Raw genomic sequence first — 23578 nt, forward strand, 5'->3', positions numbered from 1 at the left:
TTTTCAACTGCTTGCTTAGATAGCTGTTCCTTCCCCAGGTTGGGATGTCAGGCTTATTTCTGTATATTGAAATTAAGAAATAATATTTATGTGTTGAGAGCCAGTGTGGTGCAGTGATTTGAGCGTCGGACAACCACTCTGGAGGACAGAGTTCAAGTTCCTGCTTGGGCACAGAAACCCACTGGGTGACCTTGGGCAAGTCACACACTCTCAGTCCCTGAGGAAGGCAAAGACAACCAACCCCCCTCTGAACAAATCTTGCCAAGAAAACCCTGTGATAGGTTCACTTTGGAGCTGCCATAAGTTGGGAACAACTTGAAGGCACACAACAACAACAACAAAAGTTATCTGTTACCTCATTGTGAGCCCTCTGAACATGAAGAATTTGCCTTACGTGTAAAAGGTTGTTTCACATATCACTCTGCAGGGTGTTCAGGATTTTTTCCCTTGGACAGAGGCTTAAAAAAGGTAAGAAGAGTGTGATAGAATCTACCCAGTGACATCACTTTAGTTCTGCAAAAATATTTTTGTTCTTTTTATCACTTAACCCCCATGGCTTGTCTTGATAACTTGTCCTGAATGTCTCTGATTTACTTCCCTCCTTAGACATAATACTATGGCAATTGGAATAGCGGTGGATATTCTTGGCTGTACGGGAAACTTAGAAGAGCGTGTTGCAACATTAAACAGGATTATCCAGGTTGCTGTGGAACTAAAGGAATCTGTGGGGGATCTCTACGCATTCTCAGCTGTAATGAAAGCTCTGGAAATGCCTCAGGTAAAAGGAAATGCCCTATCCTGGGATGCGAATGAATAAATAATAATATTCAGTATGATTTCTAAAAGGGCTGAATGGTGTCCAAATGAACAAAATATTAAAATGGAACAAATAGTTCTGTATTTAATTTCTACAAAAATTATTTTAAAAACTTTTCTATTTAGGTGAAAATTCTAGTTTGGTTTATATGAAGCCTTTAAAACATACAAATTAAGAACGTAAAAATAAAATGTATTTAGTGCCACAGAGTGAAATAAAGCCTTGTTGCTATCGCAATACAACAGCTTGAGTTGGTGGGTAAATCAAAAGGTCTTTACTTGGAGCAAAAGGGATTTCACACTGAATGTGTGTCCCTGAAAAAAACATTTTGTACATGGAGGAGAATGAGCGGGAAAAAGCTTCCCTTGGTCATAGGATGACAGTGAATGACAATGAATGTAAGTAAAGTGGCTTCCACTGGTCCTGAATAGTAAGAGTGGAACAGCTAACATGCAGAAATCTGCAGGGCTGGCTTAAGTACACAACAAGCCTCACCTAGCTAGCTTAATTGAGGCGGGTTACAAACCGCCACTTGGGACGTCCTCAGGACGTCCCAGTTTAAAAAAGGGACATCTCTTACAGACGCCCCTATTCCTGTTACGGACTCTGTCCATAACAAATGGCGGCGGCCGTTCCACATGGCCGCCGCCATCTTGACGTAATGGATGCTGTGTGTCTGCACGTCGCGCGGCGCTAATGACGTCGTGAGTGTGCCATTGGCGCCTCGTGGCGTCATTTTGGAGCTTCTTTTTTGCTCCGCAGCAGTTTGGCTGCGGCGGCTCCCTCACGGAGCAAACAGCAGTGCCGGGAGACCGCCGCAGAGCGGCAGTTTGTAACGCCTCAGAGTGAACAATGTGGAAAAAAAGCAGAGCAATAGCCACTGAAGATACCTAGTGGGGAAAACTCTTGTCCTCCAGTGAAGTCATTGGACCCTGAGTGCTACATGTTCAGCAAAGTTATTTTGTAGCTGTAAGCTGGTAGAGCTGCTTGACATTTTAGTTCTTCCTCTGTAGGTCATAAGATTGGAGCAAACATGGACCATGTTGAGGCACTGCTACACTCAGACAGCCATTATGTATGAGAAGCAGCTGAAACCATTCTGCAAAGCCCTGCATGAAGGAAGAGGTGAGTGCACATTCAAAGGCAGTCCGTTCTGTCTTATTTTTCATCTTCATCAAGGGAGTCTAACCAAGCCCTCAAGTCCCATCTATCAATTCATTAATGGAAAGTACAGAAGCAACTGGAGGCCTGTCAGTGGTAGACGAGGGCAGGATCCATTAGCCCCGATAACCACATCCTGTTTTGCTCATGGCTCATTTTTGATATGTGGGAAAAAGGCAGAAGAGAGTTATATTCCCTACTTCCCTTCCATGGGGCACTTGAAACCATTTGCTTTGAGGAGTATGCACAATTAATACATGTGCAGTTGCTGAAATATACAGATTTGCTGCAAAATGACAGAGGCGAGGAGCCTTTTTGGGAATTAAGTGACTCGTTCTCATTGAATGACCATCCTCATTTCTCTGTTCTCTAATGAGAACAGGACAGAGTAGTTAATTTCCCTTAGATTTGACTGAAAGAAATCTATGGCAAACTCATTTTTTCTCCACTAGCCAAAAGGAGAGGTCAGGTGTGTGTGTGTTGAAAGGGGGAGTCCTTTGATCCTCCAGAAATGTCTTTACCAATGACAGCTGGGTGTGGCTGATGGGAATTGTTGGCGAAAAGTTCCCCACCCAGTGTAAAATGTGCTTATGAAGAGTCACAACCAGTACAGACAGGTTGCTCACCTGTAATGGTATTTCCTCGAGTTGTCATCTGCGAATACATACAAATGGGTTGTACTGCGCCTGCACAGTGTTGCTTGGAAATCGGCTTCTGGAAATCAGCTTCTGGAATCACTGGACAAAGTTAACTTTGCAACTTTTTGGCGGTAGCTCCGCCCATCCTTTATAAGTCCCTTGCCTTCCCACTCTTTCCCCAGTTCCAAAATTTACACCGCGTAAGCGACATGAGAATCAGCCAATGTAGAGCAGGGCACTGAGGGGAGGACAGGCGGGATTTGTATATATTCGCAGATGACCACTCGAAGAAATACCGTTACAGGTGAGCAACCTGTCCTCCTTCTTCATGGTCTCTGCGAATCATACAAATGGGTTAGACTGACAAGCTTAGGTCAGTGGTGGAGGGAGTGTCATGACACCAAAGTTAGGTTCAAATAAAACTGTGTCTATTAAACCAGACTATAAAGAACTTTGAACCAAAACTGTGTTTGATGTGATCAGTACTTGAATAAGTAGTACTTTAACATGTTCAAGTAATAAGGCACTTTTGCAATACATTAGGTCATGAAGGACCTATGTAAACCATGTCAAACTTTGTAAACCATGTCAATCCTGGTAATAAAGACATTCATTATCGAGCTTGTAAACAAATGTAAACGCAGTGCAAAATCAATGTAAACCTGAAACCAACACTGCCCTTCCAAAAGCTGTGTCCCATTTGGCCCTGGTGTCTAGCCCATAGTGTTTGATGAAAGTCAAGGGCTGGGACCAAACAGCAACATTACAGACATCCTCCAAGGGGACCCCAGGTAAAAAAGCAAAGGATGTCACTACTGCCCTAGTTGCATGGCAGTTCATAGCAGAGGAGGTTAGTACCAGCCACCCATTTGGAAAGCCTCTGCGCAGTCACAGGCAGTCACTTTTTCAGTTCCGAATAGCACTGGAACAGTCTCTCGGAATGGCTCGAACCCGCAGTTCTGTCCAAATAGAAGGCCAAAGCCCTCTGAACTTCCAAGGTGTGGAAACGGCGTTCGGTGTTGGTGGTTGAGTTCAACGCCAGGGTCGGTAAAACAATGTCCTGACACATGTGAAAGGAAGACACCACCTTAGGCAGGAAGGTAATGTCAGTACAAAGGACAACCTTATCTTTATGAAACCTAAGAAAATGCTGATCCCTCTGCAAGGCACAGAGTTTGTCCACACGGCGAGCAGAGGTGACGGCCACAAGAAAGGCTGTCTTCCAAGTCAACAGCCTCAAATCAGATGTGGCTATGGGTTCAAAGGGCTTGGATTGCAAACAAGACAGCACAGCATCCAAACTCCAAGCAGGTGTTGGTACCGAGACTGGAGGATGGAGGTTGTTGCAACCCTTCAGGAAACTCTTCACCAGAGGGTCCCTGAAAAAAGAAGGTTTGCCATCAAACTGGAAATGAGAACAGATGGCAGAAAGATAACACCTGATGGAGGTAAGGCACAGCCCCAAATCCAAAAGTGTCATCAGGAACTCCAACACCACTAGGTGTCGACACTCGGGATGGAGAAAGGTCTCTCACAGAGAGAAATTCAACCAATTTCTTCCATTTGGAAGTGTAGGATTTCTTGGTGGCCAGCTTCTGGGCAGCCAAGATCACCGTCCGTACCGAGGGAGGTAGCGAATCTAGGGATGGAGCCTCCACGCCACCATCGGTAGATTCTCGATGTCCGGATGTCGGACCCAGCCGTCCTGGAGAGTGAGGAGATTTGGACAGAACTTGAGACAGAGAAAGTCTTTCCGGGAGAGGTGGAGCAGGAATGGAAACAATGGTTGTCTCGGCCACCAAGGCATGATCAGGATGGCATCCAAGAGGTCTTGCATCATCTTGGACACCACCCTGGTGATCAGTGGAAATGGAGGGAAGGCATATAGCATCTCTCCTGACCAAGCGAAGATGAACGTGTCTCCGAGAGAGTTGTCGTTGCGTGCTCAGGAACAGAACTGGGGACAGTGGCTGTTGAAAGTGGTCGCAAAGAGGTCGATTTGTGGGGTTCCCCACCAACTGAAGAAGTCGTTGACCATCTCGGGATGGAGCCTCCACTCGTGGCAAATGGTGGAAGACCTGCAGAGCTGGTCGGCCAAGTCATTCTCTTCTGGCAAGTGGATTGTCTGGAGCAGAATCTCTCTCAGGATGCACCATTCCCAAATGTGGAGGGTGATGTTGAGCAAGGTCTGTGACCTGGTGCCTCCTTGTTTGTTGTTGTGGTATTGTCTGTCAGAAGGAGTACTACCTTGTTGGAAAGGTTCATCTCAAAAGCTCTCAAGGCCTTTTCCACTGCAAGCATCTCAAGGGCATTGATGTGGAGAGCTTGTTCATCCAGAGACCACTTGTCCTTGATGAAGAGCCCTGACATGTGGGCACCGCAACCTTCCATGGAAGCATCGGTGGTCAGGGTGACCTGAGGCTGAGGCGAAAAAGGCATGCTGGCGCAAACGCTCTGGGAGTCAAGCCACAAGTGGAGCGACTAGCAAACTGGCCTCGAGACCATGATCCACTTGGACGGAGGATCTGTCACTGCATTGAAGGCGGACAGGAACTATGACTGGTGGGGCCAAAACCGCAGCCTTGCCTATGGAGTCGTGGAGGCCATGTGCTCCAGAGCTATCTGGACATCGCTGGCCCTCACTTACCTGTGAGCAAGACAAGTCCTGACTGCAGTGCAAAGAGCTTGGAAATGGTCCTGAGGGAGATAGGTGACGCAGTCTTTGGAGTCGAGGACGGTGCCGATGAACCTGAGCTGTTTGATAGGGGTGAGATGTGACTTCTGCAAGTTCACCATGAGCCCGAGGGACGAGAGGAGCGACAAGGCAAAGTCGACATCTCTCCTTAGTTCGTCCTCGGAGGGGGCCGCAAGGAGCCAATCGTCCAGGTACGGGAAGACTCTGGAACCTTGTTGATGAAGATAAGCCACCACTGGAACCATGCACTTGGTGAAGACTCTTGGAGCTGTGGAGAGGCTGAAGGGAAGGACATAATATTGATACATGTCGGGACTGACAGCAAAGGAGAGGAACCTCCAGTGACTCTCTCAAATCCCCATGTGGAAGTACGTGTCCTTCAGGTCGAGCGTCGCGAACCACAGGCCCTGGTGTAACAAGGGCAAAATAGAGGCAAGAGTTACCATGCGGAATCGACGATAGGCCAAATAAGCGTTGAGAAGTCACAGATCTAAAATGGGCCTAAGGCCGCCATTGGTCTTGGGGACTGTGAAATATCTGGAGAAAAAACATCTGGAGGCTTGTGAAGGGTCCACAGGTGAAATTTCACTTTGTCAAAAGAGTGCGTACTTCGTCGAGAAGGGTGTTGGTGGGTGTGTGTGTGGAAACAACAGCTTCAGTTGGAGGGAGCTCTAGTGTCAAGGACCCAAGAGTCGGAAATCACAGTGGCCCAGGTGCTTAGTCTTGTCCTTTTTGGAGGACTTGGACTTCGCCTAGCATGCGCCTTCAGACCCAATATCCCTTTCCGGGACAGACATGACGGTGGCTCTTGGCTCAGTGGAGGAGCTCTGGGCCACAGAAATAGCAGCCATTGGTACCAACTCCAAGGCAGCAGGTGCAGAAGCAGAGCAGGAGGCTGATGGAGGTAAGAGAGCTGTTGATATAAGGCAGCCTTCAGGCGAGCTGCGATTTTTCCTTGCCTGGGGAGTCAGAGACTTGCAGAGGGCACAAGTCTTGGGTTGTGAACCACACTGAGGCAGAAAAGGCAAGACGAGTGGGGATCCTGTCCGGGGGATCTTACCACCGCAAACTTCACACTTCTTGAACGGAGCCAGAGACATCGTAAGCCAAATCAAATTCCAAATCAAAGTTGTAAGAACATATGGATTGGTCAACAATCCAGGGTCAGATCAAGAATGGTGAAGCAAGTCGAGGTCGAGATTTTTGAGAGACAAACAAGCGGATTCCAACAGCGAAGTTCCTAAGCAGCTAACGCGATGGAAAAAAGGAACTGAGGAAAGAGTGGGAAGGCAGGGGACTTATAAGGGACGGGCGGAGCTACCGCCAAAAAGTTGCCAAGTTAACTTTGCCCAGAGATTCCAGAAGTTTTAGAGCAACACTGTGCAGGCGCAGTACAAACCATTTGTATGATTCACAGAGACCACAAAGAAGAAAGGTAGTTTCTCCATGCCAAGTGGTGGTAGTATTATAGCTTTGCTTTCCAAGCAAAACATCCTTGGGATCCTGCTTTTATGAGGCCTGGGGAGGTTCACTCCACTAGAACAGTTTAGCTCACAAAAGTGCAGAAGGGGCTAATGGGTTTTCATTTCTCTTCTTTCCAGAGGTCACTTGTGTCCCCCAAAATGTTGTCACTGTTCCCCTGCTGATGCCACTGGTCACTTTGCTGGAACGCCAGGCAGTTGTATTTGATGGGATGGACGTGTGGGAGAACACTGACCAAAGCTGTGAAATTATGCTGAAGCACCTGGCAACGGCTCGCTTGATAGCGCAGAATGCCAGCCTTTATAGCGCAAATGCGGAAAGGATACTCACAGGTAGGAAGAAAATGACCAGTTGAGCATCAGTGCTACTGCAAAGACTTTTGTGTATTTAATTCCACAAATAAAGGAGTTAGTTGGGAATTACGTCTAGGGGTGTTGAAACTTAGCCCTCGAAAACAAGAGACAGCTTCTCTTTTGTTTCTGAAGTCTTGGTTTTCGTGATTGTGTTGAAGGATGGATGTTCATGAAACGTACATCTGCAGAGCAGCTTTGGCTGTGCTTTTGTCTTTTCGACCTGACTGCATTGTAAGCAGGAATTAGACAAGTCTTGAAAATCAGTCAAGCTTTTATCTCCAAGATTGAGTAAGTATTATGCATTGAACCTACATTTAATATAGGTTTCTAGTGTCTATAAAAATAAAAACATATTAAATGGTAGGTTCAACGCATAATACTTGCTCAATCTTGGAGATAAGTCTTCAAGATGGCAAAAATAGTCTGCGATTTTCTTGCTTCCCTCCTGTGGTTTGTGGGTCATGACCTCATTTGTTCATTCATATGGCCCCTTGAGGGTGGGGAGGCTCTCCATTCCAGACTCCATTATCAAAGTGGCTAATTTCCAATATGAGAAGCATCCCTGGAGATGCAAATGGATCATTGTCTGAGTCACTGTGGCCCCTGCTGCAGCCATGCTCACCCCTGGGGCCATTTTGACATGAATGTGGAAGGAAAACAGCTGCTGCAGTCTAGGAATGGCCCGAGTGAAACATTACATGTCAGGGAGCTCAGCTTCTATAGGCAATTTGTACGGAGAGAAATGACCATATTTCTGGTCTTCTATTGCAACCGCAGAGCTGAGTGTTTCTTTAGAGATGCTTGTCTCAAAAGGCTGTATGGGGAAGAGGCTGTCTTATATAGTAACACCACAGAGGTAACCTAGGAGGGTGTAGTCTATACCAGGTGACACCCTAATGGGGTGTGTGTGTGACACCACTGCTCCCAAAACATCTGCCTTTTGGCAGAAATTGGCTGTAGTGTTTATAGAATCATAGAATCGTAGAGTTGGAAAAGACCACAAGGGCCATCTAGTGCAACCCCCTGCCATACAGAAAATCTCAATCAAAACATCCCCAACAGATGTCCATCCAGCCTCTGTTTAAAGACCTCTAAGGAAGGAGACTCCACTACACTCCGAGGGAGTTTGTTCCACTGTCGAACAGCCCTTACTGTCAGGAAGTTCCTCCTAATGTTGAGGTGGAATTTCCTTAGGACTGGAGCATGGCTTTGGTACAGCATCCAGGAGGTGACATTATGAGTTACTGCACTGGATAATGCCAATCCTAGTGATACCATTAATATTTATATTTTTCCCATTTCCTCCTCAGATTTTCAGCCGGATGATGAGATGAATGAGATCTTCAAAACAGAATTTCAGATGAGATTGCTCTGGGGCAGCAAAGGAGCACAGGTTAACCAAAGTGAAAGATACGAGAAATTCAACCAGATTTTAACTGCACTCTCCCGAAAATTAGAACCCCCTCTAACAAAGCAGAATGAGTCATGAAATGTCTGGTGGACTCTCCAATATAGATAATTCAATCTAATTGTTGAAGGGACAACACATTGTAAATAAGGTTATGCAAATATCTGCAAAAAACCTACTTTTTCAAGACAGGAAGAGGCAGTTTTGACTCACCTTCTGAGCAAAATATGTTTTCCAGGACTGGTTTGGTACCTGTTCTTTTATTCACCTGCTGTTACATTTGGTGTGCTAATTTTTACAAACTTGGAAATAGCAATGCAAGGACTTAGCACAACCAGGTCCAAACAAGGGCAGAGCTTTGTAGCTTATGATTGTTTTCAATCTGAATATGCAGACATTTTCCTGTCCTTTCAAAGCAAGGTTTGAAAGGGGAGCATATTAACACTGCCAAAAGTTTTTCGAAAACCCCCACAATCCCTCCCAGGAGGTTTGTTTTAAAAAAAATCATAGCCATACTATAAATTTCTGACATCCACAGAGCTTTCAGATACTTTTATTTATAAGTTGCCTATTAAGAATAACTACTGATTTTAAAAGGATTCATTATTTATTTTCTATTGACGCTGCCTTTCATGATTTTGGGGTCCCTGAAGAAGCTGATCACTATGACAAGTATTCAAGCCTGTGGTTATGTTAGGGTGTTTTTAGTCTTCCATCTGATAATCGTATTAATACACTGTAATGTAAATATGAGTAAACCTTAAAGTATCAGCTGAGCAGAAGGTATCAGTTGTATGATAGCCCTTAAATTGATACAGAAACTGTATATATTCTTTGTGAATTAAAGCATTTCTTTGAAGTATTTTATTTCATTGTGATTCGGTGAAACAAAAAAGGATAAAATGATTTTGAGACCCAAGATGTTCATGACTGTATTGCTCATCTCTGTTCCTTTTTTCTCTCCACCAATATCCCTATCTGTGCTGTGGATCAGATGTGAACCTTTGGCTTTATGCCTTCAATACATCTGTCTAGTTTGCTCGGTGTGGTGCCTATTGATAAAAGCTATTGCTTTCCATTTTGTTGTTGTTGTTAACTGCCCTTGACTCAATTTCCACCCATGGCAACTGTGGATGAGACATCTCCAAGACTCTTTCCTCCACTGCTCTGCTTAGTTCCTGTACCTTCATATTCGTGATCTCCTTAATAGAGCCCATCCATCTAGCATGTGGTCTTCCCTTCTTTCCACTTCCTTCCACCTTTCCTAGCAATATTGTTTTTTCCAGTGAGCCGTGCTTTCTTGTAATGTGTCTGAAGTGCAACCGCTCAGTTTTGTCATCTTGGCTTCCAGGGACATTTCTGGCTTGATCTGCTATAGGACCATTTCTTTGTCTTTTTGGCTGTCCACAGGATCCTCAGCATTCTTCTCCATCAACATATCTCACATGGATTTATTCTCTTCCTGCCTTCTTCCTTAACTGTCCAGCTGTCACATCCATACATAGTAATAGGGAAAACAACGGCTTGTATGATTGTAACATTTGTGTTCAGTGGTATTTCTTTGCATATCTATATCTCTATCTATATATTTTTGATTTATATATAAGAATCTTTGCTTTCCATTGCCTCTTCTAAAATTCTTAGGTTCTGCTCATCCCCTGCCTTGACTGCCACTTCTCTGAAGCCTTTCCTAGGTCACAACTCTGTTGCTATAACTCCATGATGCTATAACAACACTAGAGCTGTGCTGGATCAGAATAGTCCCACAATAGCCAAACAGATGCCATGGGGTAGCTCAGAAGTAGGGCATAAGCACAATAATGCCCTACAGTTGTTAAAAGTAATTCTGTTCAACTTGTGGAACATGCCTGTTTCTTACAACATGCCTGTTTAGTCTGCTTAACATGTCTCCTCAAGTCCCCTAATCACTTTATGTCTTGTCTGCAATTGATAAAGTGACATGGGTTTGTGATTAAATACAGTGGATTATGTTGTTATAGGAAGCTTATGTTGGTTTAGTGGCCATGATCCAGATTTCTTCTTGGAATGCAACAGGATGCAAGTTTTAGCTTTTGTTCCTCTTAAGCGGTTATAGCCATAATAATTAATTGGTTATTTTAAAGTAAGAGGAAAGTTTGATATTAACACGTAACATGTAGAATTCTATAACTGAAAACACTTTAAAAGTTCCCTCCCTCTACACCAATCCTTCCTTCTGCTACAGTTCCCACAAATATGCTGCAGCTCTGAAAGATAAGCCGTGCTCACTTCACAGCAGGCAAACTGCTGCTCCAAGAAGTAAATGGTCAAATGAAATAGAGCTGGCACAAGCACTAGCAGGCTAGGTGTCTTATAACCTGCATGCTAATACCCAACACCCTCTGTCACATTAAAAAGAAACAAGAAATAGCGCTGCAGTGTCATAGCATCTATTGCCTTTTGACTGCTGACATAAGTGTTTATTATTGCATTTTGGCAGAGATCTATGTAACCCACTGGTTTGGGATTGAACTGGGTAATACATAAGTCTCCACCAGCATAATTACACTGATCATAGAGCTGGAAGAAGACTGCTCGCTCCTTCTTCTCTATCCCGCCTCTACATGTACAATGGTGGCTATGGGAAGGGCATCCTGGGAAGAAGGAGCAGCCTCTGACTACAATGTAAGACTCTTCCGTATTCTCCATGAGCTCAAAGGCAAACCTATCAGTGGCTTTGGGGACAGAGCTGCACTTAAAAGCCCCCTTGGTTGTACCCAGGGTAAAGGCACAGCCACTGGATACCTTCTTACACACATGCTGGCATAAATAGGAACTGCAGTAACATATCCCATCTATACCCATCTATAGAATTGCAGAGTATTTATTACTGAGTGATGTGGCATTGTTTGGATTTATTGACTCATGCCAAAAGGTCTTAGGCCACCTCTGTCTCCCTGCAACAGACCTTGCTGGTCCAGAATGTGTGGAAGAGATGGATGGATCCCTCACAAATAGAGTATTAGTTGTATGCCTTCCCACTGTGCCTTCCCATCCAATTATCTAACAATGACCAGTATGCTCTGTCAGTGACTGGGAAAAAGGAACGCATCTGTCTTCCTTCTTGCATGCTGGGAATCACAGTGGTGAGCATGACATGAATCCCAAGACAGACCAAACAAGCAAACCTAATAAAAGGCACTTAAATCAAACAAGGGTGACTGCTCACAGTGTTTGACCTGAGCAGTCAGTTGGAAAATGTGAAGCTTCTCTTTTAATCAGGTAACAGACCAAAACAATGGTGGGGGTTTAAAAAACACTTTCACATCCAATACCCACCAATCAAGAAAAAAAACCAGTTACAAATCCATGCCTTTCAGTTTACGTAGGTGTCATAATCTACTACTTTAAAAAAATGTTACTAAGCTCTGGCTCCACTCCTTAATGTATGTGCAGACAGCAGAAGTTGAAGCACATTATTAAAGAACTTATTTGCTAGAATCTCTCGGCCTGATTTCTGCACGTGCTGCTTAGTTCTTTCATTACTTCAGCTGTGTAAGTAAGTAGTGTCACAGTTTGATACCTGCAAACTTACTTCACCAGGTATCAGCTGTGCAAACAGAAAGGGGTCCATTGTGTTGGGTGATTGGGCCATGAGTGGATGATATCTGCATCCTGCTCCTGCCAGCCATGGAGGCTGCAATGAGTAAGTTCAAAAGCGGTCATGCTTGTGAACATCACAATCTTCCTGACTGACAGGAACAGGGGTGGAGTATTGTCCATTTGCACCCTGACTGGCACACTTGATGCCAGGTAAAGCAGCTCTGAGGGGCAGTTTTGCTTGTGCCAATAGTGCCATGATTGTGACTACCTGAGGACCATGAATGCAGCTCCATTAAGGATGTGTACCTCCCAATTAGGCATCTGGAAACCTATTCCTCAATTTAGGCCCCTGTCTGCATCTGGACAGCAGTTCCACATGCTGCACAAAAGCTGTCACCTTGGCCTGTTACAGACTGCCAAAATAAAGCTGTTTTGGGTCTCTTTGGAGGCATACTGTTTAAAAGATGCATGCATCCTAAGAATCCGAAAGCTGCACCAAAGCTGCACTCCAGTGCTTAGGAATGGAGTGTGGCTTTGGCGCGACCTCCGGACTCTTAGGACCCATGCAATTTAAATAGCATACCTCCAAAGAGACCCGAAGCAGCTTTATTTTGGCCTGTCTGTAGCAGGCCAAAGAGTTCTAAGATGTTCCATCTGTTTCCCTGTGCTAGCTTTTCCAGTCATTTGTATCTTCCAAAGAATTCTACACTCCACCCACCTCTACATACCAGATATAACAATGCTGCTTTTTTGTTACAGCATCTCTAACCCTGGCATTCCAAAACAACTGTTGTTACTAAATGCTCTAAGCCCCTCAATTTGTTTCCCTCTCTACCTCCTACACCATGCCAAGAAAGCCAAAGTGGAACTGAATTAAAAGCAAAATGACTGTAAACAACTAACTATAAAATGATCATGTAAACAAACTGTTTAACTCGGGGGATTAAAACTGGCACCGCAGATTAAATCTGTCTGCATTGGCAGCACAAAAAATATCACTGTTGTCTTTCATACACAAACTGAATTCATTTATGCTTTTTCCAAACCCTCCTATTCCTTTGCCTGCAACAGAAGACAACAAGGAAATGATCAGGGCCATGAAAAGGTTATTTAATTTCAGGAAAATATTCTCAAGAGAACCACTATTTTTTAACAAAGTATTGAAACATTTAAAAATCAGCACGTGCACAAAAGATTAAAAATTACTGGAAAGTTGTAAGACTCAAGACAATTCATCATGTTCAAAATTTCAGAATAATGATTTTAGCTAACTGTGCAAGTACAAAGATCCCCCCCTCCTATTTAATAACCCTCATAAAGGTTGTATTATACCACAGAGGAAAAAAAAGGCTCTGAGGAACCATATCCTGTTCCTAGAAAAACAGTAGCATGAAAGAACTGTTAGTCCTTTATGAGAAATGTTGTAAGAAGCCCACAAGGTTATTAGGCAAAATCCACAGGGCTCTTGGCTGAAAAGAAATACTGAGAACATATCATCATAATAATTAAAAAAAAGTTAAATTGATCTTTAAAAAAAACCTTGCTGCATGTAGTTTTGTCAGTAACGAGTTAAGGTCACATTATATAAATAACCCTGTTTACAATATCCAAAAATTCTAAACCTTTAGTGTTTAAACACCCCCCATGTAAATACACTAGGTCATCTGTGTAATAGTGGCACATTTAATAATCAACGGAAGAAGACTTCCACACAATAATCACACAGATTTAGTTTTACTGGTAGTACAATTGCTAATAACACTGAAAAAAAGAATCCTAAAAGAATCCAGCACTCCTGTGTCCAAATATTGCTTCGACCCTCATCCCTACAAAAGATTTCTTATATATTACCACAAACAGCAAAAAGCTGGCTTAGGAAACTTGACTTACTGGTTTCTCCTCCCCCCCCCCCCCCATCCCTTCTCCACTTCCCCTATTCTAAGCTTATCCTATTTAGTTTACAGGTTGGATGATTTTCATTAACAGAATTCACAAATGTCAGACAAAACAACATGAGCAACATGGGGTGCCGCAGACAACTATATTTACATGTATAAACATTTCCAAATCTCAAGGTTTACAAGTAAAAGTGCACATAGATCATTACAAGGTTATCACTCCAATTTTCAACCGGTCCTTACAATGAAGCATCACTTGGAAACAGACTAGCACTGCAGTTAATCAGAAACTGGAGTCCTTCCCCAACACACAGACACACACACACACAAAATAAAGGGACAATCAAGAGAGAGAGAAAAATGGTCCATAAAAATCCTATTAAAAACATTCATTAGACGTAAAATGAAACTGATACATGGAGTTCATTTTCAATGCATAACGTTTACAATGCACCATGTATCATGTCATGGTAGAGCTCTAGAAAACATCTACCGTTGGCTACCAGCAGCTGCAGCACTGTAGAAGGATAGATTCAGGAGGTCAGACGGAGTTGAGACTCAAAGCCCTTCATGGGATACTGAAGCGGTAGTATTGGCAATCAGCAGATTTAGGCACTCGAGAGTTTAAGGCAGCATCTGAATGGCAAGCACTTGTCTTCTGAAAACAGTCGTTTGTCTTGTAGTGGAAAAAAATCTGTGCTGTTATCCGAGGTTTTCAGTGCTTGTGAGAAACTACTGAGGTGCTGAAGGTGGGCTGCGGTCGCCTAGTGCTGAGATGTGCTTGTTTCCCCAAAACAAAATGAATGTTAAGTTCAAATAAGTTATAATGCCAAAGAACTGGAATGTAACGATGGTCATAATGAAAGGCAAAAAAACACCATGTTATAGCAGCATACATAGGTACTGAAATAAAAACTTGAGTGCTGGAGACATATGTAAAGTGGATTGGCTACAAGTGCAAAAGAGGAGAAAGAGCTATGGAAATACAAAACATTAGAATACAAAACATTAGGCAGGCATGCCCGACACATATCTAGACATGCAGGAGAAGGTTAGGGCGAGCATGGAGGTGGCACAGGCAGAGACTGTCAATGACATGGTTTGGATTCAATACCAGTTGAAAGTGGGCATGGAAAATGAGACAGCTGAAAACAGCCAATGTATGATGCAACTGGTGAAGAGTGAGTAGGTTTTTTTGAGGCCATGAAAAGCATGTCTTTTCAGGATGGATGGTGGTTTGGTTCTGTTGGAATGGAGCTTTAGTTTACCACAACTATTTTGAACACACACAGAAACACCAGCCTTGTTAGTGAGAAATGTATGCCTGCATGCCATCATGCAACTGGCTTCCCCCACCCACCCAATCTCGATGGGCCTAGCACCCTCCCCCCAAATGCAGCTGCATGTAACCTCCTTCAACATCTCGCCCATTTTCTCAGACCCCGCTTCAGGAACCTGCAGTCCAAGAGGAAAAAACAGAGAAGAACAGAATTACCAGAGGCCTTTGAAAAGAGAGAAGTGCACTCATTTTTTGAAAAAGAAAAAGTCCATCTCAAATGGCTAGAGAATAAATCCCTTTAGGCAAAAGTGATGGCATAGAGTTTTTTTGACCTTTCTCCAATTCCTACTTTTCAGACAGCAGTTCATTTAGCTGTGAATTAGTGTAACTTGGATTCCCAGTCCATCCTCCCAAAGATGTAGGTTCTAGCAAAAGGAACCACATTTCAAACATTTTGCATATAGTCGCACCCATCCCTTAGACTAAGAGTCATGTGTTCCTGACCCAGTAATCTGTTCCAGGCAGCGTGTCCATAGGAAACACTCAGTTTGCAATAGCATCCCATTCTTTATAATAAAAGGAAGTTAATCTGCATCTACATAAGTTTTGTGCATGTACATTGTCTCCTCCTATTAGAAGGAATGGGACCATTCACACCAATTAAAGGCCTGCGTGCACATGGCATTGGGATGCACAATTTTCTGCACATCAAGCAGAAGCATTTTCAAGGATGGATTCATCAGCTACATTTTAGGAACTGAGCAACCTTGATAATGGATCCAAACAGAAATAAATCAGGTTGAGTACACATAAAGAGCCAGAATTTCTAACAAGAAGAAAGAGACCAAAAACAGGTACGCTGCCATGCTGTGCCACGTTCCCTATGACCACTTTTCCTGAGTACCTTCTGCATTTCATCATTTTTACAAGTGCAGATAAGTTTCCCTAAATAAAACTTACAAAAACGTTGATGGAACAAAGATGCTTGCAAACATGAGCTGCAATTCCCACCCCATAATCCCATTATGTGCAGAAAATGGGCTTGAACACTTGCAGCAGAAGGTTCTCCTTTGTCTTCTGAACTAGAGTTGATGGTAATAGATTGTGTACTGCTTTCATGAAATACATGTGATGCAGCAACAGGCAGAGGAATAAAAAGGAGGCGGCTGCCTTTCAGAAAATAAGAAGTAAGAGTTGATCTGCTTGTTCACTTTAATATAAATTGAGTTTAAAAGGACACTGGAACAGATTATTGTCTGGTGAAGAGGGCAAGGTCATCTAGAGACTGTACAGTTGCCCCTTCATATTTGCTAGGGTGAGGGGCACAAGACCCTCATGAATATGGAAAAACCGCAAATAACAAAAATACCATGTTTTTACCTGAGAAGACACCTCTCTAGGAATCTCTAGGTCCTCCAGCACAACTCTGTCGTCAACATCAGACAGACAGTGACCATAGAACTGCACTGCAGGAGCTACAAATGCCAAGTGGAGTATTCTCTCTAGGAATCTCTAACTCTTTCAGTGCAAAGTTTAGCTAAAGTTGACCATAGAGTTGCACTGGAGGTCCTAGATATTCCTAAAGCAAACATATTAATCAAATCCGTGAATAATCAAATCTGCAAATCTCAAAGTTGCAAATATGGAGGGATGAGTGTATATACTAATGTGACAAAACAATGCATTCTTTAAAAAATTAACATCCATTTAAAATGTTAAAATGAATAGCAAACTTTACAAAATTTAAAATTAAAGAAACCAAGAAAATGCAGTAACCTGGTCATTGATTGCAAGAGAATACTTGAAATCTCATAAGCAGACAAAAACAGGTAGAGAAATAAGTCAGGCATGGCACTGGCCATTAAGGTGTAGAAGAAATGAAGCAAAATACAGATGCGTTCTTCCAGTTTCAGTATTGATGTCTCAGCTTGGGCTCACATAGTGAACAACAGACTGAAAGCACTCCTAAATGCTCTAACACTTCTCATCCAACTGTATGTGCTTCAGTATTCATTAAGGACCGTTCACTGGTAAGCTGACGGACTGAAGGTTAGATATAGGTTACTGCACCTTTACTGTTTTTCTCTAGTGTTACATCTATGTAGGAGGTTGGCACGTATCCTTCTTCTCCATTTTGCCTCCGAGCTCTCGTCCATCCATCCCCTTTATCTTCCTCGATAATGTACAGAACTTCTCCTTCTTTCATTGCTAGGGTACCTTCATTGTGTCCTGGGGGGACAGGGGAGAAAAAAAAATCTCACATCTCTGAAAGGATGGAAAGCAAGCTTTCTGTTGCAGCACTCAGTTTCTATACACAGGAGGCAACATCAACTCTGTGCTATGGAACATATGTTCCAAATGTAGGCCAGGAGACAAAAATCAGGTCTTTTGCTGTAAAGCTGCCAATGGCTGTTCCTCTATAACAACATATTTATTTTGTTACAATGCAGAAATACTATTCTACCTTTAAACAAAGATGATCATCATTTCTTAGAAACTAAACTGGATGCTGGAAAAGTTTAAGTGCAGATAATTAGATTTAGATAAGACAAAAAGCAGTTTATCTTTCACACAGCACCTTTCATGCACATATACAAATGCACACCCAACAGTCGGCCTTAATTTAACCTTACCATCAAATGGGTAGATTGCTTTACAGTGTCCTATAGCTGGCAAAGGGTCATCATCTTCAAACTCATCGTCAAATTCATTATGAGGGCCATGCTGCTGTGGTGGGCTTCGGACTTCTTGATTGGCATCGTCTGTATAACTCCCCTCAGGGCTATAAAGAAATTGTTAACACAAAAGACCTTTAATAGAGCCAGTGTATAGTGGTCTAAGTGTTGGATTATGACTCTAGAGACCAGCTCTTGATTCCCCACTCATCCATGAAACTCCCTGGGTGACCTTGGAGCAAGTCTGCTGGGGAACATGGAACACAAAGAGCGCGTACCATGTTTCCAAGCAGTATTATATTCCCAGAAGTCTGCTTGGAAGTATGCTTTTGCTGGAAAATAAGAACACATGTTCCTTGCACCCCATGTTTATGAGTAGGATTGCTGGGAGTTACGATAGCAATGGCTGCAGGAGGAGGGTGCAGTTCCCAGTGGATTCAGTGCAACCCTGCTTCACCCCAGGAAGCTGCTCACTTGTACCCTAGAAGCATCTGAAACTCGCTGAAAGCATTTATGATGAAATACTGAGGGGATGTGAATTGACACAACCTTGGCATCCTTGTAATTTCTTGAAAAATAAACATAATTTGAAATATATTTAGCATCTTCCTGATAGCTCAGGATGCTTATTTTTATTGATAGTGTTCTTAAAATGGTACATCAGAGAAAGAACAAAAAAATCAATCAACAGAGAAATAAAATGCTGTTTTAGCTTGCTACTCTATAATGTGTCACGAGACTTTTTATTGTTTTTGCTACAACAGTTTAACACATCTTCCCATCAGACACTGGAAATGTCAAGAAAATGAAAGAGTAGAACAAAACTGGAGCCATTTAATGAAAAAGTCCTATAATGAACTCTTGAAAGGATATTTTCCTATGGCATGGGGATTTTGCCTGCAAATCTGAGTTAAGATGACTAGGGAGAGCAGAGGGTTCATGAAAAGAGATGGCCATTATTTTAATGTGTTGACACATCAGGGAGCAGGTATATGAGAGAAGACTGCAGACAAGATTTGAAGTCTTCCTTACTTAGCTACAATGTGATATGCTATTTTCAACTCTAACAGCCACAGTGTTTTTTCTATAGTAAAGTAATTTCAACTACAGTGGCAACATCACTATGAGATAAATTATAAACCATTAGAACAGGAAAAGAGTAAGGAAGGAAGCCAAATGGAACAAGGTTCTTAAGAGATTCTTTGCCAAAAGGCAGACTTTTGATAGACTACCAATGGGAATGCTGAGCATTTTTGAAAAAGAAAACTACAGACACTACTGTAAAAAGGTTTAATATAGTCACCTTTCTCTTCCTTGGGTTACAAGATGGTTGATATCACTACTGTGTCTTCTATCTCCTCTTGCTGCTACTTTACCTTCAACTTCAGAAAGCCAGGCCTTGAAAGAGAAAAAGAGAGAGGGAAAACAGACAAAGAGAGAAGTTATCACTTGGCATAATACAAAAGTAAAGAGTTTAGACTAAATTCAATCCTAAATTTAGCTATCATCAGAACAATGGTATGCAGAAGGTGGATCAGGAAAATTTCTGACTCCCAACTCTTTGATAATAACAGAAAAAATAAAATAAAAGTAATAACCAAATGACCCCACAGTACTGCTCCTGCTCATTATATAGCTAAAATTTAAAGAGCTTATGGTGGCAGGTGTTCTCAATGAGCTCAGTTCAGTTCTGTCATCGAAAGACTTTCAGTTCAGAATTCTCCAATTCTACATTAATTCTTTTGCCTCAGTCTCTAGTTTGTGGGCTTCAAGAAACTAGTAAAAACATAATAATTTCCAAAAGTGTGATGCTAACCCACCCTGGCACTAGACAGCCACAGGAACCCAGAACTCCTGAATTTTTAAGATGTCAAAACCCATATCTTGACTGTTTTTGAATCATGGCATGTTCAAATTATTATTGGGAGATTCCTATCAGATTCACTGAAAGACGAAGGCTTTCATGGCCGGCATCCATTCTCTGAAGATGCCAGCCACAGATGCTGGCGATTATGTCAGGAAGAAACTCTTCTAGAACATGGCCACATAGTCCGAAAAACCCACAAAAATCCAGTAGATAAAGACTTTTTCAGTTTCTTTCAACTTGTTCATTTACCTGTTCTGAAAGTCTCCAAATTAATTTTACTGTCAAGATAATCCAATATATTCCCAGAAGTACACCAGTTATCATTTGGGGTATTCTACCATAATGATATTACAAAATTGAGTCCAGCAAAACATTTTTATATTGTTCCAATGTTCTTCCAGCTGTTCTGTAGAGAATAGCTATGTGCATGCCTGGCTTCAGTGTGGGCACTGACCACCTTTGGCATCCTACAAGCAAAAGTCAATCATGTGATTTTCATCATCTGCTCCTTTTAAACTGGACTGAGAAACAGGACCAACAGGGTAAAAACTGGAGACTATTGCAAATGGGATGAACTGTAGTAGCAAATTTAAAATAGGGGTAGGAATTGTGATGTTGCTGAACTTCAGCTCCAGATGTTGTTGGATTGCAACTCCTAGCAGCCCTAGCCAACACAGCCAATTGTGAAGATGGCTGGAGCTGTAGTCCTAAAACATCTGGAGGATGACATGATTCCCACCCCTTGAAATACCCCTTTGGAATATCAGAGAATGCCTTGTTCTGAAAATCTTGACTACTCCTCTTAATGTAATACCGTACAATGAACATTTTTAACCTCATTCTTGTGAATTTCCATTCGGAGACGATCCATGTTGCTCATGGTCTCAGCCAATTTTGGCTGGAGACTGCTTGGATCACCCATCTGTGGATTTTTTTCATACACATCTTTCATTTTGATCAGTGCATCTCTATAGGAAAAATGAATAATGAATTATTACATACACAGGGCTTAGAAATAGTTAAATGTTTCAAGGGGGAAGAAACAAGAAGAATCTTCTACCCTACTAGTTATTAATTTTTGAGGGAATGGTGGTGAAGGGGAGAAAGAGAGACCATGATCCATGTTGCTAACACGGGAGATATTGTCAGTTACAAAAGTCTGGAAGTCTGATTATCAATGACTGAGATTTGGCACTGTTGTAAAGTTCCACCAGACAAAACCCCAGTCAGTCTCTTTATCTCTTTACCTTCCTCCTGCATGAGCACCTAACATGACTAAAGGTTCGGGGAGGATGGTGTGTGATCAAGAAGCACATGGAAATATTTCTCCAGATGGATAAACAATGACAAAGGCACCCTCCACTACCTCCTGGGAATCCTCCAGAGATATTGGAGAATGATGTCAATGTTGCAGGGTACAGCCAGGCACTCCTTGCTTGGCTCCCTGCCCTTTCTAGGCCACTAAATGATCACAGAGGTGATCATTACACAGAAGAGATAGTGCATAACTTCTCTTACCACAACTACAAAATTGAAAATTAAGAAGAACTGCATGTGTATGCTACCAACAGGATGCTAGCTAACACTTTAAAAAAATTAAAGCTTTGTGAAGAATTCGTAAATTAGTGATGTACAAGAGGAGAGAAGTAAGGGAAAAGGAAGTGACAAAAACAGAAGAGCAAAAATACTTTTGATCTGTCTCTTTTTGTAATTCTCTATTAAGTTCATCAATCCGCTGCTGGAGTTTCTTCCGCCTTTGTTCTGGTGGCAGGTGGCTGAAATCTTCTTGTGCAGGACCCTGAAACCAAGTGAAATACAACTCTTAGAAGATGAAGCTACACACAGGACATTTCTACAGCAGCTCTCATACTACCAACAGCATTTCTTCACTGAAGAATATTATGGGACTCCCCTGCCCTCCACCCTTCAACACATACAGCAATCCTGGAAATCATGGCTCCAGAAAAATACATTATCTCATATTGAATTGTGGTCTTGATAGCCTGTTAATTCACAATCTTCTGCCCCCATCCATTTCTGCAGCCCACATTTGACAATGTGGCACCAGTATAAGCCCTATACTTTCAACAGAAAAAACACAGCACAATAAACTACAATTCCCAAGATTCCCTAGCACTGAGCCAGAGCAGTTAAAGCCATCTCAAACCGAGTTATTTCTGCTGTGTGTTTTGGACCCAAGAGATACAGCCAAAGCTTCCAAAATCCTAAGATAGAGAGATCATGTGAGCCTAAGGCTTACTATAGGTTATACAAGTCACACAAAACATACAGGGATTTAGTGAGGTATGTGAATATGGACATATAGTTTAGGATGGACTGTAGAAATAATGGTCATATTCACCTTATGTAACAAATAAAACCAATGCTAGCAAAGTGGGTTCCTACATAACAAAACCATGTGTCACAATATATTTGTTAGCCTATAAAGGGGTACAAACTTTTTGTTAGTTTGGGGTTTTTTGACTGGCATGATACAAAGATTGGAATTTTTAACACTAGATAATTCTCATTACCCCCTATACAAGACCAAGTGCCACATATCCTGGTTTGATTGACTCCTACTGCCAAACCGAGGTGCAAACCAAAGTAGTTTGAATAACGCAGAAGTAGTCAAAGTTTAGAACTACAAAGCACTCACTCCAGCACACTGATCAGAGCACCCAAAAGGAATGCTAAGGACTACAATGTTCTGCCACAACGTGCCTTGAATAAGACAGCAGAGAGAGTGCTTTTACATGGGAGGGAAGGGAAATCTGATCTCTGGATTGAGATAGAACAGCTAGACTGAACCCAATAAGAAATCTGGGAACTGTCAGAATTGTTGAAGTCTTTGAAGAGAAGAAAGATGTGCTAAAAAAAAATCCTCATCACAATATTAAATATTACCATAATGTTTTTCTTGGTATTGAGAACATAAAAAATATTACAGTAATTAGTATAGAGAAAAAGGTTAAAGCAAATCATATTAAAAGAATCTTAATTTATTAAAAGGATCTTAATGTGAGGCATGAGGAATTCCTGTCTCCAGGCAAAATACTGGACTAGATTATCCACAGATGCATTCAAATTTTGCATATTCTTCGGGAGAGAAACAATTCTCGGAAGTGGGGTGGATTTTTAAAACCATTTGGCTCTCTCCAACTAGCAGCTTGGGACCCACCTCGCAGATAAGTAGCACCTTTCCAGAAAGGAAGGAAGAAAAAGTTTACCTTCCTTGCATAGGCAATTAATGTGTATCAAAATTAATTATAGTTAAATTAGCTAGGCATCCTTTAACTCAGGATTTTAAAATTAAATTCAAAACGGGTACATAACTTGTGACAAGGAGGATCCTAGTTAAGCTTAATCATAGTTATCATCCTTGCTCAGAAACTGACTAACAGTGATGATGGGGAAAGGGATGTTTTGCTTCATACAAGGACCAAGCATTCCTGAGAGTGGCTCTCATTTTTGTAGTTAGCTAATTATCTACTATAGTAAAACAAAGCGCACAATTTAAGCACATTTTAAAATATATATATAACAAGGAAGGAGAAAGAGGTACAACATCTTTTAATACAATACTTCTACAGCAATGAATTAATAGCTAAAAGGCTATCCCTTTGCATACTTGTGGAAGGACAGCAGAGAGGGGCCAGTCTAGCCTCCCATGTAAGTGAATCACAGAGTTTGGGAGCAGCTACAGAGAAGGCCTTCTGTCAT

The 23578-nt window shown here is 42.2% G+C and overlaps 2 protein-coding genes across 10 annotated transcripts in view; one reads left to right on the forward strand and one right to left on the reverse strand.

Annotated features, from left to right (window-relative positions):
- The window catches only part of BCAR3 (BCAR3 adaptor protein, NSP family member), a 143212-nt gene extending 133799 nt beyond the window's left edge, over positions 1-9413 (forward strand). For all 5 annotated transcript variants that reach the window (XM_089515717.1, XM_089515718.1, XM_089515720.1 and 2 more), the window contains 4 exons: positions 607-778; positions 1831-1942; positions 6913-7125; positions 8457-9413. In XM_089515717.1, the coding sequence (XP_089371843.1) occupies positions 607-778; positions 1831-1942; positions 6913-7125; positions 8457-8635 (676 nt within the window). In that variant the 3' untranslated portion in view covers positions 8636-9413. The remainder of the gene's footprint in view (positions 1-606; positions 779-1830; positions 1943-6912; positions 7126-8456) is intronic.
- A 3812-nt stretch (positions 9414-13225) lies between these two features.
- The window catches only part of FNBP1L (formin binding protein 1 like), an 82794-nt gene continuing 72441 nt past the window's right edge, over positions 13226-23578 (reverse strand). For 4 of the 5 annotated variants that reach the window (XM_089515723.1, XM_089515728.1, XM_089515726.1 and 1 more), the window contains 5 exons: positions 21544-21653; positions 20691-20823; positions 19292-19386; positions 17947-18095; positions 13226-17542 (listed from right to left, as the gene is read on the reverse strand). In XM_089515723.1, coding sequence (XP_089371849.1) covers positions 17364-17542; positions 17947-18095; positions 19292-19386; positions 20691-20823; positions 21544-21653 — 666 coding nt within the window. In that variant the 3' untranslated portion in view covers positions 13226-17363. The remainder of the gene's footprint in view (positions 17543-17946; positions 18096-19291; positions 19387-20690; positions 20824-21543; positions 21654-23578) is intronic. The other variant, XM_089515725.1, reaches the window with a different exon arrangement.

Source organism: Sceloporus occidentalis, unplaced genomic scaffold, assembly GCF_023333645.1.
Source record: "Sceloporus occidentalis isolate IW3139 unplaced genomic scaffold, rSceOcc1.0.p SCAF_3, whole genome shotgun sequence".
NCBI classification, from domain to species: Eukaryota; Metazoa; Chordata; class Lepidosauria; order Squamata; family Phrynosomatidae; genus Sceloporus; species Sceloporus occidentalis.